The sequence below is a fragment of the Rhinoderma darwinii genome, chromosome 11, assembly GCF_050947455.1.
Source record: "Rhinoderma darwinii isolate aRhiDar2 chromosome 11, aRhiDar2.hap1, whole genome shotgun sequence".
Classification (NCBI taxonomy): domain Eukaryota; kingdom Metazoa; phylum Chordata; class Amphibia; order Anura; family Rhinodermatidae; genus Rhinoderma; species Rhinoderma darwinii.
The window spans coordinates 42,431,372-42,450,127 of record NC_134697.1 but is presented as its reverse complement, the minus strand read 5'-3'; the positions used below and the strand labels follow the sequence as shown (position 1 = coordinate 42,450,127).

At 39.1% G+C, this 18,756-nt stretch overlaps 1 protein-coding gene across 1 annotated transcript in view; it reads left to right on the top strand.

Annotated features, from left to right (window-relative positions):
• The first annotated feature begins 325 nt into the window (after positions 1-325).
• PHYHIPL (phytanoyl-CoA 2-hydroxylase interacting protein like) overlaps positions 326-18,756 on the top strand; it is a 109,508-nt gene continuing 91,077 nt past the window's right edge. Inside the window, exon 1 of the mRNA XM_075841182.1 lies at positions 326-749. Within this exon, the coding sequence (XP_075697297.1) occupies positions 644-749 (106 nt within the window). The 5' untranslated portion in view covers positions 326-643. The remainder of the gene's footprint in view (positions 750-18,756) is intronic.

Sequence of the window (18,756 nt, the reverse complement as noted above, 5' to 3'; positions counted from 1 at the left end):
AAACATAGTGTGTCATTTGTAAAAATGAATTATGGATACATAAAACTGTACATGACCGGTTATATAAAATCGCTACAATTGTAACACCATTATACGTGTAAAGAGAAGCGATCCTAACAATACTTCTTATTAGTCAATGCCTTATTGTCGATCACTCTGTATAAATGGACCTTATGTTGATGCCTACCTACAGTAACAGCTCCTCCAGGATTGCTGCTGCAGCCTCTCTGTATGTATGCATCAAGGGACTGATCTGTGTGTGGCAGAGATTTAGCTGGCACTGGATGAAGCCTATTACATAAGAGCTTGCCTGATCCAGTCTTGTGCAGAGCTTGCTGCAGCCTTATGAATGAGGGAGTCAAGGATCTGCAGCATAGAGGCTCACAAGTCAGCAGCTCTTGTGGACTTCAATCTTCTCCCCACCCCTTTTCCACCGTGTGCTGCTGTGGTGCTGCTGACACTCCTTCTCTCTGCCCATGTAGGAGCCATTCAGCAGGCTGGACACCACCTCCTCCTCTTCCAGCCAGACCCAGGCACTGCAAGGCACCTCTGAGACAGCAAAGGGAAACAGGGAGACTTCAGCCAGGGCTTTAAATCCACCATATAAGACAATATACAGTATATCCTGATTTCCAGACACAACATGGAGGTACCACGCCTGAGTCAACACATCAACAGTCCCAACAGTCCCTGTGAGGAAATGATCAAGAACCTGAGCTTGGAATCCATTCAGCTGTGTGAAAGGGACGGTAAGACCCAGCTATTTAATCCCTATTATCCCCAGTGTAGTCCTGCATCTACAGTCATATTTGTACAATCACCTACTGAGAACAATAGATTCCCATTCATGCATCCATGTAGAGGAATATGAATGTCTCACAGATAGATATATATATATATATATATATATATATATATATATATATATATATATATAGCCTGCATTATCCAAGGATGCTGTCAGCTATTGATTCTCCTCTCCCCTTGCTTGCAAGCTGTGGATGATTTGCATTGCAGTATTTCCATTTACACCATGCAGCTCTGTTCATGCAAAGCATACTTACAAATTGATCTTTTGCTCTACCAATTCCCAAGGAAGCTTGAATGTATTATTGTATTTTAAGGATGTTGATTATTTACAATAAATTATTGTATGGTTATTATTATTACATTGTATTATATAGATATAAAATAGGCAAGGTGTTTAATAATATGGGGGTGTGATGGGGGAGGGGAGCGTGAAGGTAGCTATGCAATTTCAGGACCATGGACAGATGATCCTACAGGATTCTGGGCTAGGAGTCAAGAAATGCTGCTAAGCATCTGCACTCAATGTGGTGTAGCAGAGTCATAAAAATGCTCCAACTATTTACACAGTCTTTAGAAAATTAGTATTCCAGACTGAAATGAATATGAATTTCTCTATACCGTTATGCCATGAGGGATGATATGGAAGTTGTTCATTTGGAAGCATTTCATTCATTGGCGCAGTTGCAGGCGTTTGGGTTTCCCGACACACCTGTGTGTATAAAGATGGTATATACTCTTTGTTCTGATGATATAGTCAAAGGCTGGTGAAATATCTTGTAGATCTGTATATGGTCAGGGCATATAATGCAGTATATATATAAATTATAATATCTTAGTCTGCATTTACTTAGTAGCTATTAATTATCTGTGTCAATTAATTTGAGATCGAGCCAAAATGCGTGTTATCGATCATGGTTAAACTATTATATCGTCTTATTAGGGTTGGTGCATCACAGATGGAAGTTCGCAGCCTATGCATTTTCTCAGAGAGTAGATGTGTGGCAGTGCAAGGCATATAATCGGTCACTGCAATCCAAATTCTCTGAAATTGAGTCTAGATTATCACCTGGCTCATGTTGTTTCTCTATAACATGTAGTGGCAGCTCCTGTGAAAATCATTTAATGTACCGTCATTTGTATTTGGTGCCTAGCTCTGACCAGGAAAACAACAGAGACATTAATGGAAAGTGATCAGGCTCTCCCCTCCATGTCACAATTAGAAACACAGGTGGTAGATTGCACTTATATGACTTGTTATATTTGCACCAGCAAAGTTATTGTTACCATTCACATTATATATACCCTGTGGGTTTTTATTTCTAAGAATTGCAAATAACTCTTATAGCTTGAATTAAACTGGGTGTTTTACTTCTTATTACTATGTATCAGGTTTTGTAAGAAAAAATAAAAAAAACAAGTATTTTGCTCCTAAAAGCTGTTATGGTTTTCAATTAAATGGCTATTGTAGGAGGGAAATAATTCTAGCCATGAAAAGTATCGATCCTTCTCTTTGCCTAAATAATAAAATATTAGTTCTGGTCAGACGTACGCTTAGCTGGTCGTCATAATTTTGCCTCTATTTCTGGTTGTTTAGAATAATGTTATCTTTTTTCATTGCCTCTTAAATTTGGGGCTTATGTAGATTTGTAAAATGAAGGGCAAGTTTTGCTACTGAATGTTTTCCTATAAATTTGTGTAATAGTTGAGGCCAAATTTTGACAGTCCCTTCTCAAAACTATAAGGCTTTTTCACAGTAGCATCATGTTTTCTGTTAATTAACGAATGATTACAGCTATGAAGGATCCATTGTGAAATGGATCATAGTGGACCCTGATGGATCCCATTAACCATCAGGTTTCCAGTTTTTAAAATGACAGAATAGCTCAGCAGAGTACGCTATTCTTGCTATTAAAAGGCAATGGAAACCTGATGGAATGGAGACTAGCGGCAATGGGGACAAAGCCTTATACTATTCTTCTAACTAGAAGAAAGTGCCCCATCCAGGATAGCCCCTTTAGCTAAACCGGTGTGGTCTTTTTGGTCTTAGCTTTTATCAGGAAGATGTGGGTATAGATTTTTCTCAATGGCAACCTAGAGTATATACCTGGTAGGGGAGAGTGGTACAGCCTCCTCTTAAAACATGATAGCAGGTCTTTTATTGGTTAGTGTGGACATGTCATACTTATTGGATAATGGTGAAATAACAGTAGACACAGTCAACTCACTATACTGTACGCTGCATATATCTTCCATGGCATGACATCATCAGTTGGGCTTTATAGGCTTTGCACTGGGGCCATAGAACTTTGAGCTGTCAAGCTTGACAAAGGCTGCATTGACCAGCTGAAACTTTGTAATACTTTATTGCACATATGGGAGAATAAACCTATTTATTTGTGATCTCCTATTTTGGAGTGCTGCCTCTTCCTCTTGTTCTTGTCTTTATACCAGAACTAGATTTTTTCATTTGACCTTCTTCTCTATCTTTTGTATTTGTCCTCCCAGCTTATCCAATGACCAGGTGCCACTTTTCTGCTTCTTGTTCTGTGTTCTAGATAGTCCTCTGTGCTGTAGATAACTACAGAAAATTTGTCTATTAAATGTATAGAAAGGATGGTCACTGATACAGGAAAACATTTACTGGTGGGAAAAGGAAACATCAGAACATGTAGAAGGAAGGATTTGAGTGGAAAACACATAGCACCATATTGCAAGATATGTTATAATTAGTAGAATTTAAAAAAAAAAAAAAAGGGGTTTTCCAGCCACTAAAAAAAAGTTTTTTAATTATATCAATATTAAAATTCGAACGTACTTACCCCTAAAATCCAACTAAATTTTAATGTCGCCAATCCATTAGGTTTCTCCGAGTGCCGAGAATCGGACCCCCGCCAATCGGATATTGATGACCTGTACTAAGGATAGGTCATCAATAGCCAAGTTCTGAAAATTTCCTGTAATGTATTCTGGCATCTGTATAACTTCTCCTTATTAGTTACTAATTATAGCTACTTGTACCAATAATTATAATAATAGTTCACTTTTTCTGTATCCAATTATTCTCTCTCCCGTGTACCCCCAATCCAAATCATCTGTTACAGTATAAGACTAAAAAAAATGGATGGTAATTTTATCAAAATAAAAATGTGTTGGTGCAAATAGTAGTTTTCCATTCCTGGCCATCTTCTTAGCTAGATGTATGCCCCCTGTACCCTTCTCATATTCTTACGAGGTTTTCAACTAATATACCAATTGTGAAATGGCAGATCGAATAATTGTATCTATTTATCCTCAATTTTGGTTTCTTAATGATGTGCCACTGCTTCGATCTGGACAATTTCCCTTCTACATGCAGCCCTATTTTCAATCCGTCACAGTCTCCTGAAGCTGCAAGCGGCCTCACATTGCTGCTGCAGAGAAAATGTAGTATGACACGGCACTCATACAGTTCAATGGCCAAACCTGTAATACTGACCAGTTTTTGCTGCAGCCCTCCGGTCTTGCTTATAGAGGGAGTTCTCAAGCATGATACCACTCTGTATGACGTCCATATGCCCTGAGATTTATCCACAGAGGTGGTTCGAATGGTGCAATGCCTAGATGCAAAATAGCCTAATAATTCTAAACACACATTATAATTAAATATTCACCGTACCTTTTAAGATGACACACACAAATACAAGCGAGAACAATAGCACTGTTCTTCATGAGTTTTCTGGTCCATGAAAATAACGTTTGTATTACAGAACTGATGTGATATATACACAGGCAGCAGGAGACTGAGCAGGATGTAGAGAGACCCAGTACAAATTTCTTTGCCATCCAGGGTTTGTAAAAATGGCGGCCATTATTAGCTCTGGGGATCCAGTATCTGTAAGATTAAGATTGCCTAAAAATAGGATGGAATATTAAAAGTCCTACCTGAAGAGGGAACCTCTTTTATTTAGAATTATATTTTCTTAAAGATTATTTGTAAATATTTATTATTCTTTGGTGTTAGTGTATAAATATAGACTATATAGACAAAATTATTTGGACACCTACACATTACACCTACAGTGACAACTCCATATTAATGCCTAAGGATTTAGAATGGGATATTACCCCCCTTGCACCTAAAACAGCTCCCACTCTTCTTGGAAGGCTTTCTACAAGATTTTGGAGTGTGTCTGTTGAAATGTTTTCCAATTTATCCTAAAGAGGGTTTGAAAAAGGTCAGACACTGATATTGGATGAGAGGGCCTGGCTCACAATCTACGTTCTACATCATCCCAAAGGTGTTGGGTGGGGTTGAGGTCAGGATTCTGTGCAGTTCAGTCAAGTTCTTCCACACCAAACTCACCCAACCATGCCTTTATGGACCTTACTTTGTGCACTGGGGCACAGTCATGCTGGAACAGAAAAGGGTTGAACCCGAAACTGTTCCCACAAATTTGGAAGCTACAATTATCCAAAATGTCTTTGTATGCTGAAGCATTAAGATTTCCCTACACTGGATCTAAGGGGATAGGCCAACCCCTGAAAAACAACCCATAACATTATCCCTCTGCCACCAAACTTTACAGTTGGCACAATTCAGTCAGGCAGGTAACATTCTCCTGGCATTCGCCAAACCCAAAATTGTCCATCAGACTGCCAGTTTGAGTAGGGTGAACAATCACTCCACAGAACATGTTTTCACTGCTCCAGAGTCCAGTGGTGGCATACGTTACACCACTCCATCCGACACTTGGCATTGTGCAAGGTGATGTGATGCTTGCATGCGCTGTTTGGCCATGGAAACCCATACCATGAAGCTCTCAGTGCACAGTTTTTGTGCAGATGTTAATGCCAGAGGAGATTTGAATCTCTTCAGTTTAGTCAGCAGAGCGTTGGTGATTTTTATGCACTATGCCCCTCAGCACTCTGCGACCCTGCTCTGTAACTTTACATGGTCTGCACTTCGTGGCTGAGTTGCTGTGGGTTCTAAACATTACTCACAGTTGATTGTGGAATATGTAGGAGGAGAAGAAAATTCACAAACTGACTTGTTGTAACGGTGGCATCCTATCTGGTGGTGTGCTCGAATTCAATGAGCTCTTTCACAAATGTTTGTAAAGGCGACTGCATGGCTAGGTGCTTGATTTTATACACCTCTGGCAATGGGACGGAATTAAACACCTAAATTCAATAATTAAGAGGTGTGCTCCAATACATTTGTCTATAGATTATATATATGCGGTTGGATTGTCTAATGTACTATTTCCAGCTCTGGTCCGGAATGAGTCAGATATTGATTAAACATCCTTCTCCAACTTGTGATGTCAGCATGAAACCGGTTATTTGCTGCTTCTTAAGTTTGTTCTGAATTTGCTCCTAGTTTGCATTTCCTTTACAAGAGAACTCCCTGATAGAACAAATATCTAGTTATGAATTCTCTAACCAGTCAGTTTGGGATCTCATACCATTGTTTATACTGGTAAAATATACAAGGGCAGTCCAGGTCCAGATGAACATTTTCCTAAATTTTTACGTTTCCAAATATGTATAAAAATTATGGTAGAAGGCAAAGATTTTACTCCACTCCACTTTTTGAATTGTGTGCAACTTTATATATGCATCTTTATCTGATACATTACTGATACCAAATTCTGTATGGGTAATATGGATTTGTTGTTGTTTGACATGGTGTTGGCTTATTGGGCAAGGCATATGGTGCACTTTTCCTCTATGCAAACCCTCAGTGTCTGATGGGATGCAGTGTGTTCCATCTTCATTCGATATATGGAGTGTTCCCATTTGCTCTAGCAAAAAGCCACCAATGATTCCCATGGGAAACTTGAAATGGTACATATTTATATGCACTTCACCCTTAGGCTACATTCACATGGGCGTGACAGGTCTAAGTGCGTAAAAAACGCACGTAAATCTGTCCGTGTGCATTACATTTTTGCATCAGTGTGCTTTGCGTGTGGCATGTGTTTTTCACAGACATGCAAGCACTTTTTTTTCAATGTAACTTCAATGGGCGGCTAGGTGCGTGAAAACGCACCAATATAGGAATGCAGCGAGTTTCACACAACGGACACTCACTGCATGAAAACTCACGCATGTGTGAATAGTGCCATTGAAACCAATGGGTCCGTGTGCTGTGTGTTTCAGCACATGGACGAGAATCACGCTTGTCTGAAGGAACCCTAAAAATAAGTTTGAATGGTGAACTCATCCAATGTCATTTCAAGGTCACGAGGTAGGTACAGCCATTGATTTTGGATAGTTTTTGCTACTAGATTATGTTTTGTTGAATTCTGTTTATTGTATTATTATCTGTAATGTGTTCCTAAAACTTGTTGACGGTTGGAATGTTTATTACTAAATGTGATTTGCTTTGGACACATTGCCTTATATAAATCACAGGTTCCTATAAAAACCTAGCTCTCCCAGGAGAAAGCTTTCTGTGCTGAGCATAGGACTTGGAGAAACTGCAAGTTGTAATCAATTCTAACTATCATAGATGCTCGACTTTCATCTAATTGGTCTCTTGTATTTACGCCACTTTTCGCCAAACACAGCTCATCAAACATTTCAGCCGAGCATGGTTTCAAAACTAAAGCAGATACGCCCTGCTGATAAATCTTTTGCACACTGCACTGGGAAAGAGACTGGTGCACCTTTCATATGGTGCGATGGTATTAATAAACTTCCCCATTGTTTTCACCTGGGAAAATATGGTGCCAAAAGGGGGCATAAAAAGGGTGCAGAAACAAAATATAATACAGCATGAGAGGTAGCCTTTATATTACAATTTCCATCACTGTAGAATAAAACCAGTGTAGGGTTGGCAACTGTTGACCTGGATAATAAATAGAGGAATATGATGTACAATACCACGTGACTGGCTGTATGTACAATAATGGAACGAGAGCAAGAGAGAAAGGGGTCATGTTTGCGTCTTCTTGCATGATTTTGGTAATCCCAACCAGTACAATGTCAACACCATTGAAGTAACAGTTTATCATTTGGAGCTTTATATTGAACCCATGTCAACTTCACCGTTCTGGATCCCACCTCTAAAATCAAAACGGACCAGAAGGACATTTGTGCACTGGCTACATTGCTGTCAATCTTCTGTTCTGGGCTACAGTTTTCTGATATATATTCTACATAGTCATGTATATTTTACTTCACTGTTGCACGCTCCTTATATATAACTAGGTGAACTGATCGCCAGAGCAGATCAATTTCACATTGAGGCTTTAATAAGTAACTAAAATATATTTCCTTTGCTTGATAGTGAATAACCGGACGTAAAAATTCAGCGTATTTGCTTATATGTTGGTCTCAATTTTATTTGTTTATTACAACATATTTTGATAACTTTGTTACAAAACGGTCATAACATTTAATGTTGAATTAATAAATACTGTACTTAATGGGTTTTTACAACTAGAGTGATCACAAATCAAACATGAAAGACAGTCAAGTCAGGTATTCCATAGTGCCAGGAAGATTAATGAATAACCTTTTCTAGATTAAAGAAAAGATGACATTTTACCACATGGAATTCAACAGACCATGACATTACCCCTTCAGTTTGGTCAATCAAAAAGTGACTATTTTTTGTCTTGAACCTTAGGAAATAGAGGATCTCTTCAGAGTTTTTAACATCCTTTTAATTCCTGTCCTGGTTAGATTTAAGCTGTATTTGCTTACTATTGAATGGTTTAAAAAGTAAATTTTTTATTCGCAAAACCTTTTATAGGTCATAGAGACATATCCGAAGTTTTGATCTGTGGGGGTCCGAGTGCTAAAACCCCCACCGTCACTGAAACAAAGGTGCAAAAGTGAGCTCCCTGCACCTTCAGCTGTGATCGGCACTCATTTTTAGGCTGAAGACGGCTCTGATAGAACACCTATGGGCTCGTCTTCAGCCTAACAGGGAGTGCGGATTGCAGCCGGAGATGCAGGGTGCTTCACCTTTATAGAGAATCTGCATCTTGGTACTATGTATATCGCATTAACATTTCTCCAAGCTAGTTCACCCACTTTTAATTCGCTTTACTTTTTCCTGACCATTTTTTCTTTGTATATTCCTCCACCATTTTTATTACAGAAATCCACTTGAAATTAAGCTGAATCTTAACTCCATTTAAAATATAAAAGTTCAGGTTGCAGTTTACCCTAGTGTCACAACATCTGCCTCCCCCATTTTTAGCCTATAGAGGTCCAGGAAGTGAAGTTATGGGGAGGTGAGATATTGTCCTCACACAGAAGAGCCAGTTTTCACAAGTGGGCGTTTGGGATGTACTTTTCCTGATTAACAAAATAAAAAAAAAATACATACTACTACTACTACTGCCAATGTGTGTGACATTATGATAGCAGTCATTTTACATCCATATATCATGTATATTTATCAGTCAATTTCAAATGCAATTCCAATCTGATATGATACTTATCCTAAATCCATATTCTTGTCCAGTCGGTACAGTATTCTAGTATTTAGTGCTGTATATTGAAGATCTTAAAGTTTGTAAGGCCATCAATTAAAAGTTTGAAAAGTGACAACCACTTTCCGGAGTCTGTTATACAAAGGTTCTTAGATGCACATTACCCAGCAGGGGTGACTATAAACTGGCACCTCCCCGGGCAGAAATAATTTGACCGTTTCATCACAAGGCTTATGGATATACAGAGCGGAATAAAAAGGTGTTTAATGGTGCCATTAGAGTGAATATTAAGAATGAATGTCGCTTATGTTTTGCTTTAAAGTGTTATTACGTAACATTACGATGAAGTTTTCCAGCACAGTGCAGGTCCCATCGATATCTCACCCTTCTGTAACTCTTATAGTTTGATCAGAATCCTTTACCATAACATCCTCAGGAACCTGGTGCTTATAGTTTGGGAAATTTTATGGACTACCCTACGTAGTCACTAAGACCAAAGAATCACATGTACAACGAGGAAGGAAAGCAGCCAGGTCACTACAGCTGCTACAAGTAATGTCAGAATTGCTCTTAGGTTTTGTAGCGTATACTATAGCTATCTGAGGAACTATTCAAAGTGCAACATTTATGATATTTATTATGTTGTTCCAGTTAGTTCTGTTATATATTAACCATACACACATTATATATATATATATATATATATATATATATATATATATATATATAATATACACACACACACACACACACACACACACACACACACACACTACTGTGCAAAAGGTTTAGGCAGTTGTGGAAAAATGTTGCAAAGTAAGAATGCTGAAGTGTTAATAGTTAATACCAACTATTGATTTGTTCTAGATCTCTTTTCTGTTCATTCACTTTGCATTTTGTTAATTGATAAAAAAAATAATCCTATTAAACACCTCTATGTTTGAAAGCATTCTAAGGCTAAGTTCACATCTCGTTTTTACCCTACGTTAGATGTTCACATTTTGACATGAGAAAACAGTGTCAAAACGTGTACCACATGATGCACATTGATTTCTATGGTCAGGACGGATGCCCCAATAGTGTAGTTTGTGCTTATGTTTTATCCTTTTTTTTCATGTACTGAAAAGCGTGGTCTACTACACTTTTCAGAACTTTTCCAAAATGCATACGTATTTATGTGTATTGAAGTCAATGGCGACATATGGATGAAGTATGCAATATTAAACCCTACGTTTGCATACGTAAAACGTATATGTTTTTGTAACCTAAGGGTATGTGCACACAATAACTGCATTTACGTCTGAAATTACGGAGCTGTTTTCAGGAGAAAACAGCTCCGTAATTTCAGACGTAATTGCATGTACTCGCGTTTTGCGAGGTGTCAATTACGGCCGTAATTTGGAGCTGTTCTTCATTGGAATCAATGAAAAACAGCTCAAATTACGTCTCAAGAAGTGTCCTGCACTTCTTTTGACGAGCCGTCTTTTTTACGCGTCGGCATTTGACAGCGACGCGTAAATGACAGGTCATCGGCACAGTACGTCGGCAAACCCATTCAAATGAATGGGCAGATGTTTGCCGACGTATTGGAGCCATATTTTCAGACGTAAATCGAGGCTTAAAACGCCTCGTTTACGTCTGAAAATAGGTCGTGTGAACCCAGCCTTATATGGGAAATCTTGACTTTACAAAGTTTGATTTAGCTAAAGAACAAAAAAAGTATACATTTTTAAGAACGGACACAAACGTATAAAAACATATATGACGTATACCATAAAAAAAGTAAGCATGCTACAAATGCATAAATTTTTGTAACTTTAAAAATGTGTACGTAGTCGTATACCATAAACATGTGCATAAAACGAAATGTGAACTTCGCCTTACTTTGCAGCATTTTTCCACAATTGCCTAAAACTTTTGCACAGTACGGTGTATAATTACACACACTGATTTTTATACTAATTACATTTTACGCTTCTTGTTTACTTCTTGATGCCAAGGATTTTGATAATGGTGAACCTAGGGATTATGGATTATCATGACATCTGCTAAATAACCAAAGGGTTACTGTCACTTCTTAAAACTTCTTAGCGCCTTCATCTCATATCTGCATTTGTTGCCTCTCCTTGGAGCGCTGTGCATGGTCGGAGTAAAATACATGGCAAGTATGGAGTTTGTACCCCTTTTATTCTAGCGATCAGTTTGGATCTCACCACCCAGACTTAGCTACTATTTCAAAGCCTGCTACAATTATATCTGCCCATCAACAAGTATTATGTTTTAATACATTTACATTTAACCATGTGTATGCGGTCAAATTAGGCTGTTGCCCATTGACAAGGTAACATCATTCAAGGGGCAAGGTGAGCATTTGCTAAAAGTACCACCCTTCCCTGCTTGGTGGCAGCATTTTGGCAGACATACTATATGCCCGTGTTCCCTCCCAGCAGGAGAGATGAGTAATACTGCTGATATGTCGCTCGAATTCAACTGTTGACAGTGGAAGAATTGAAGTAAGTGTTGTGCCTTACTATGAGACTAGCACTGATCACTAAAATGAGACGGACACTATGGGTACTGCCATTAGATTGGCGTAAATAGCATTAGTTTAAGATTGGCATTATAGTTATTTATTAAGGCTGGCGTTTCATATGCCCATCTCAATATAAAGATAACTGGAGTAAGATGTGCCTAATATTATTATATAAGGCTCATCTCTGACTCTCCATGCGCCTAAAAGGGAAATCCACGCCAGCTACAAGCTGGCATAGATTTCCTCCATAATTGATGCCATGTCTGTCGTAAATTATAGTACATTTTTCGGGCCAGGGCAGGACACGCCCTTTTCGCCAAGATCCACCCACTTTTCAGAAACGTGGCAGCTTTTAATGTGTTTGCGACTTTTCTATGCCAGAAAACGGTGTCACCTGGTGAGACAGCCGATGGCCGCAGATTCCAGACGGGGACTTGCGGAAATGGGGGCGTGCATTCATGTAGATCTCTCCATTCTGTTCTATTGGGGATGCAGAAACAGCTGAGCAGTGCTTGCTTAGCGGTTTCTGTAACTCCAATAGAGTACCCACCAGGAATCTGCTAGCGACTGTCTCACCAGGCAAAACGGGGGTTCTCAATATGCAGTCCAGAGCTAGGACCCGCATTTATGAGACACTTATGGCATATCCTGTAGTTTGCCATAACCGTCTAAGTTAAGAATATCCCTTTTAAAGGGGTTGTACAGGATTATAAAAAAAAATAGCTGCAGCCTCAAAAAACAGTGCCTCTGCTGTGCACAGGTTGTGTGTGGTAAAGAAGCTCAATCCCATTCACTCCAATGAAGTTGAGCTGCAATTTAAGGCACAAACCATGGACAGGTGCGGTGCCGTTTCTGGAAGAAATTAGCCATGTTGTTCTAATCCTGCAAAACCCCTTTACTGATTGTCAGATCCCAGAAGAAAATCTGTAGACTTCAATTTATCATGAATTTCAGTCTGAAGAGAGATAGGCTATGATAAATTTGTCTGCTACAGTAATTTCCAAGCTTAATCAACGATGCAGTTTACTCTTCCATCTAATGATTTTTATTTTTTCCATAAAACGAACCTCTACAAGTGCCAACTGCTTTTCTGGAGAAAATACAAAGATGACAGCAGGATCAATACTCAGATTGGGTGACGGAGTTACCAGCCGTAGACATAACAGAGCCAAATAAATCACTTCCAGATATATCATATAATAGGATTACATTTTTTTTGTTATTTTGATTTCTATTTTTTTATGTTTTTATTTAAGAACTATGAAAAACACAACTTATTTTCCAGGTCTGTCACCAATAACAGTTATGTCAGGTAGTACCTACATAGGCAGCTGATTTACTTAGTGGTTATCACTGGGTCCAGAGGTTGAAATTTGCCAGGATAATTTCTCTGCTCTCATTTGCATGTGATTCCCTAGTAAGGCTTAGTTCACACCTGCGTTGGTGTGTTCTGTTGTTCTGCTTCATCAGAGGAGCAGAACAAGGGAGCAGAAGAAACAGTGTAGACCACCGGCGGCCGATGGAACCCATTGACTTTAATGGGTTCTGTCTGCATTCCGCCGGGGTGTCCGTGATTTTACCAGAAACAATAGCGCAACGCAGTGCTATTTTCACCATTAGTCTCCGGCAATCTTTACGCAGCCTCGAACGCAGATGTCAATGAGGCCTAACTCAAACTTACATACATACACACTGTATATACATCCACAGGATAGGTGATCATTTTATGATCGCAGGGGGCCCCATCACGGATCCTCCTCAAAGCGAGGAGGAGCTTGAATGGAGTGGTGGTTAAGCATGTGCCCAACCACTCCATTCACTGTCTTTGAGAATGATGGAAACAGCCGAGCGCTGCAATCGGCTGTTTCTATCAGTCCAATAGACTTTGAATGGAGCGGCAGCGCGCATGCTCGACCACCGATCCAATGTTCTTCTCACTGCAGTCATAAAATCATCACCTATCCTATCCCTTTAACATTCTTTGTTAAATTACTATATTTTAATTTGAAATTGCATGTCTTACCAGATTTTACAGCTGATCTTTGAAAGCTCCCTCATTGAAACTCTATAAGCAGGAGTTCTCTAAGAGTACATGTGGGTTGTCATGTGGATATTTCTACCTCAAGTTATGAGTGCAATTGCTTTGTGTATAGATCCCAGCAGGTATAGAAGCCATAATGGACAAACCATGAGAGTACACAAGATTAACAGACACGGAGAGGGAAGAGAGCAGCAATGACTCTGCGTATAGATGCTTGGGGAGCAGTTGACCATAAAGAGATCTCCAAAGCCTCGATATCAGCTTACTGTGGTTGTAGCTTCCGGTTTACAGTTATGTACTGAACAGCAGCTCTGGAGCACAAACTGCTGCTCTATCAAGTAAAATATATTTTTGACTAATAGAACAGTAATGTTCCTAATGACATGTACGTTTTATTATTTGGGCTCAGATGATTTTTAATGGGGGCAACCACTCTTTTCCAAAGAAAGTGAGAGGATATCACAGTTCCACAATTTCCTCACAATACCTGAGAATAGGTGATAGGGAGTGTTGTAGATTATCTGTTTGTTCACCCTGCAGCCATGGGAGAAGTAGAAACACCTTCCTCTTAAATTGATCAAAGCCATGAGAAGACAATTTCAGTCTCAAGTCTATGCTGCAATACAGTCCAAACCATATGTATGCCAAGAGTGTTTGCTTAACGAGTAACTAATGGGAAGCAATTATTACTCCTGCATGGAACTTTTTTCACTTGTAATGTATCCCCTGACATTGCATTCTTACAAGTCTTCACTGTGCAAGTAACATTTATCTAAGAGCAAAGTTTATCACCTCCATTTATATGTATTATTTTGATAATTGCTACTTTATAATTGATTAGTGTTAGTTTATAGTTATAGCTCTTGCTCAATTAGAATGAGCAATATACTTAGTGGCCAGGATATTATGACCGGTAGGACATTATATGCAGAATGTAGCAATGAACAAATAGTCTGGATTTTAAATCTCCACCATTTTGTGTAGACAGTTCCTATATGGACCTGTCTCCATGGTAACAGTCTACAAATAAATCCTGTGTGTAGTCAGATCCTGCAGTATGGTTTTCCTCCTGCATCCTGTCTGAGGCTATGTTCACACGCAAAATAAAAAACGGCTGAAAATGATGGAACTGTTTTCAAGGGAAAACAGCCTCTGATTTTCAGCCGTTTTTGTAGTAAAAAATGTTTTTTGGGGTGTTTGTTTTTTTAAAACCGTTTTTTTGAGCGGTTTTTCTAGTGACAATGAAAAACTGCTCCAAAAACTGCTCACGAAGTGACATGCTGCTTTTTTAGGGGGTGGGCTTTTTACGCAACGTTTTTTAAAACAATATCGTAAAAAAAAAATGCTCCGTCTGAACTAAACGTTGTTTTTTCCCATTGAATTCAATGGACAGATGTTTGTAGCTAGCATTTTTTCAAGGCGTATTTTGAGGCGTTTATGCCCCGACATACGCCTGAAAACTCTGCGTGTGAACATACCCTAACTGTTACTAAGTTGACTAGAAGAGGGATTAAATAACACATAACTTCAGGATCAGACGACACCTGGTTAGTTTGTAGTCTCTGGCTAAATAGACCCATATGTGTATATATGAGCCGTATACACAAAACGGTAGGGGATTTATAACCAGTAGTATTTTCGTAGTTACTTCATTTTGTATTTGTAGATGCATACAGAGCCTTTTCTGTGTATAGTGCTGCTATCCTGCCTTATCTTAGCCTCCAGTTCACATTAGTATTCTGGTTTCTGTTTATAACGGAAGCCACATAAAGTGTTGGATGAGTCACAAGACGGATACCAGACTCCATTTACTAGGTTCTGCTGATGTGTCTGTTGTTTTGACAGTAAAAATTGTGCTACAAGCATCGCTAATTCCCCCCCCCCAAAAAAAAAAAATTCTGGGAATTTGCGACGGAGGCTCCAACGCAGATGTGAACATAGCCTAACTAGCCCCTCCTCTTATGATAATGAGATGATTTGAATAATCCTGTTTATAGCAAAGCTGACAAGTGAGCTAGAGAAAACAGGACATTTCAGCTTATTGTGGCGGTTCTTGTGGCCAATATGAAAACTAGAATGTCAAGATTTATGTGGACAGTCACATAGAAAAAAAAAACAAAAAAAAACCCTGATTTAAATAATGTGATTTTTAGTGTTGACATATTCCCTTTTAGGAGTGACAGGGTGACTATATGTAGATTTATGATGCTTCATAGCTTCCACTGGTGTAACATATTATAGTAAGTGGTAGCCTCTAGGGACGGAAGAAGATCCTTTGTGAGTTCTAATCGGAGCTGTGTGGAACTGAATAAAACAGTAGCACGTCCAGTTACATGAGGCTTGTTCAAGGTTATGCTTATTTAGGCCATGGTTAAAAGCTTTTTCTCCAATATGAAATCAATATGAAAATATGTCAGCCCCTACTATTTTATTATCCCAATTACCCCACCAAGCCAGCCTATATTCTGCTATGTCCATTTAAGAGAACAGAAACTTATTACTGCATGTACATAAAATCAGTGCAAACAGTGGGTGCAGGAGAAGGTCTTCAAAATGACAGTAAAATTCCTTTAATCCAGCGTCCGATAAGCCTGACAGTCTGATAATATGGCGCTGGTTTCCAGCACAGAACTGCAATATAATGTAATATTTCATAAAACCAGAAGCGGAAAACTGAGCAGAGAAAACCAATTAGGAAACCTCGGATTTGAAAGAAAAGTTATAATATGATGATATTAAACATGTTATTTTGACCTTTCTTCCTGAAGGTTCTCTCTACCTTCACAAGTGGTTTTAGGCTGTGTTCACACATTGCGTATTTGTTGCAGAATTTCAGTTGTCGAATCCACATGGAAATTCCACAACAAAGTACAGTACTAGGTCAATTAATTTTTAATTAACCCATACACTTACAGCTCAAAAATCTGTGGCAGATCAGATTTCTACCACGGATTTCAATTTATTATTGCATCGCAATACGCACTTTACACAGGCAGATTTAGGCTGTGTTCACATCATCGTTGGCCTTCCGTTGAGGGGTTCCTTCGGGTTAACCCCTCAATGGAAAGGTAAACTGAAACCTTAGCTTCTGTTTCACTCACCATTAATCTCAATGGTGACGGAAACGTTGCTAAAGGTCTCCGTTTGTCACCGTTGTGACTGGGTTCCGTTGTTTTGACTGAATCAATAGCGCAGTAGACTGCGACGGAACCCCTCCACAGAAGGGCAATGCTGATGTGAACAGGTCCTTACAGGCATATTATTTTTACACAATGTCTGAACCTAGCCTAATATACTATTCTATGGCCATTCCATAGTCCGGCACTTGTCAGGTCTCAATTATTCCGGATTAAAGGAATTTTACAGTACTTACAGTCATGTGAAAATGTAAGCACGCCCCCATGTACATTTTTTTAAATATATAGATGTATAAATATTTAATCTTTTTTCAAACACTGTAAACACGAACAAATTGACTGCAATCATTTATTAAACAGGATATTCACATATTTACCATATATACTGTGGAAAAAGTAAGTGACGCCAATACCTGGTATTGCCCCCATTGGCAAAAATAACTTTCAGCAAGCGTTTATTATTATTGTCTACCAGTCTCGGATATGAACTGGAAGAAATATTCCCCACTTCTCCATGGAGAATCCTTTCAGTCGTGCGATGTGTGAGGGCTTTCTTGCAAGCATAGCCCGCATCAAACTCCCCTACAGCATCCAGATGGGGTTTAGAGCCGGACCTGATCATTCAAGAGCTCTCCTTTAATTTTTTCTGCCATACCTATGCGGATTTGCTCATACGTTTGAGGTCATTGTCTTGTTGCAAGGACTCCTAACTATAGAAGAGAGCGCCAAGAATAGGAAAAAGCAGTGAGTTGAGGCACACGAGTTAGTTGGCTTGGCGGGGGGGGGGGGGGGGGGAATAGTCTCACAATAACACCTGGTGAAATTTAGGAATTTAGGAGATTGTATAGTTGGCATCGCACTTTACCGCTGCCTTTTATACATAAATACTTTAGAAACAATTTGTTCTTAACGAGGGAAGATTTTGTTTGGTATCGCTGTTTGATATTGCAGAATTTGAGATGGAAGCTCATTATGCCTATGTGATACTACAATCTGTACTTCTTTACCCCCTGCCTTACCAGCCAAGATGCTTTGTGTCTGGTATTCAGCTGGCATATTAACAGTGTGAAGCGCCTGTTGCGATGTGTGGGTGTAGATTGCTGTTATGGAGTCTGAGTGATGCTCTATGCTGCAATGTTATTATGCTGATTGTAGTCAATGGTAAAATCTTATGTATTATATTCAGTTCTGAATTCTACTATTAGTACCGATTCACAAGGTGCAGTCAAATGGAGTTTTATTGCTGTAAAATGATGCGGGTTTGCCACAATATCCCAAAAGATAAAGTGTTTTGCAATAAATTGCAATTTGCTGCACCGTGTGAGTATACCCTTAGGGGGGGTTTTTGTTACAAAAAATATATAAAAGTTGGCTTTTTACCACCTTGCTGCCCTCTTAAAATTGTTCTTCGATTCTGGAAGTATCAAGGTTTGTAGCTGGTTTTAGAACTAAAAGATGCATTTAATATGGGCCATATATTAGATATCTGTGATATGTAGACTAGGGGTAACTCTTATTTGATCCCAATCATGTATCACCCTAACCCATGTAAATCAGGTGTCTGGGGTTTAAGGCTGTAGTGGTTATTTTAACCTCTATATGTCTTTGATTTAAAGGGGTATTCCCATCTTTAATGTTATGACATATCGCTAGGATCCACACGGTTCCCGAAAATTCTCCCTTCAGCAGTATTCCTGCACGGCGGGGCTCCCAGCCACCCCCTATGTAGGGTACTGCTCCATCTAAGTGAGTGAGTTTGTGTTGTAATTCCTTGCACATCGGGTGGCTCGGAGGGTTGATGTGCAG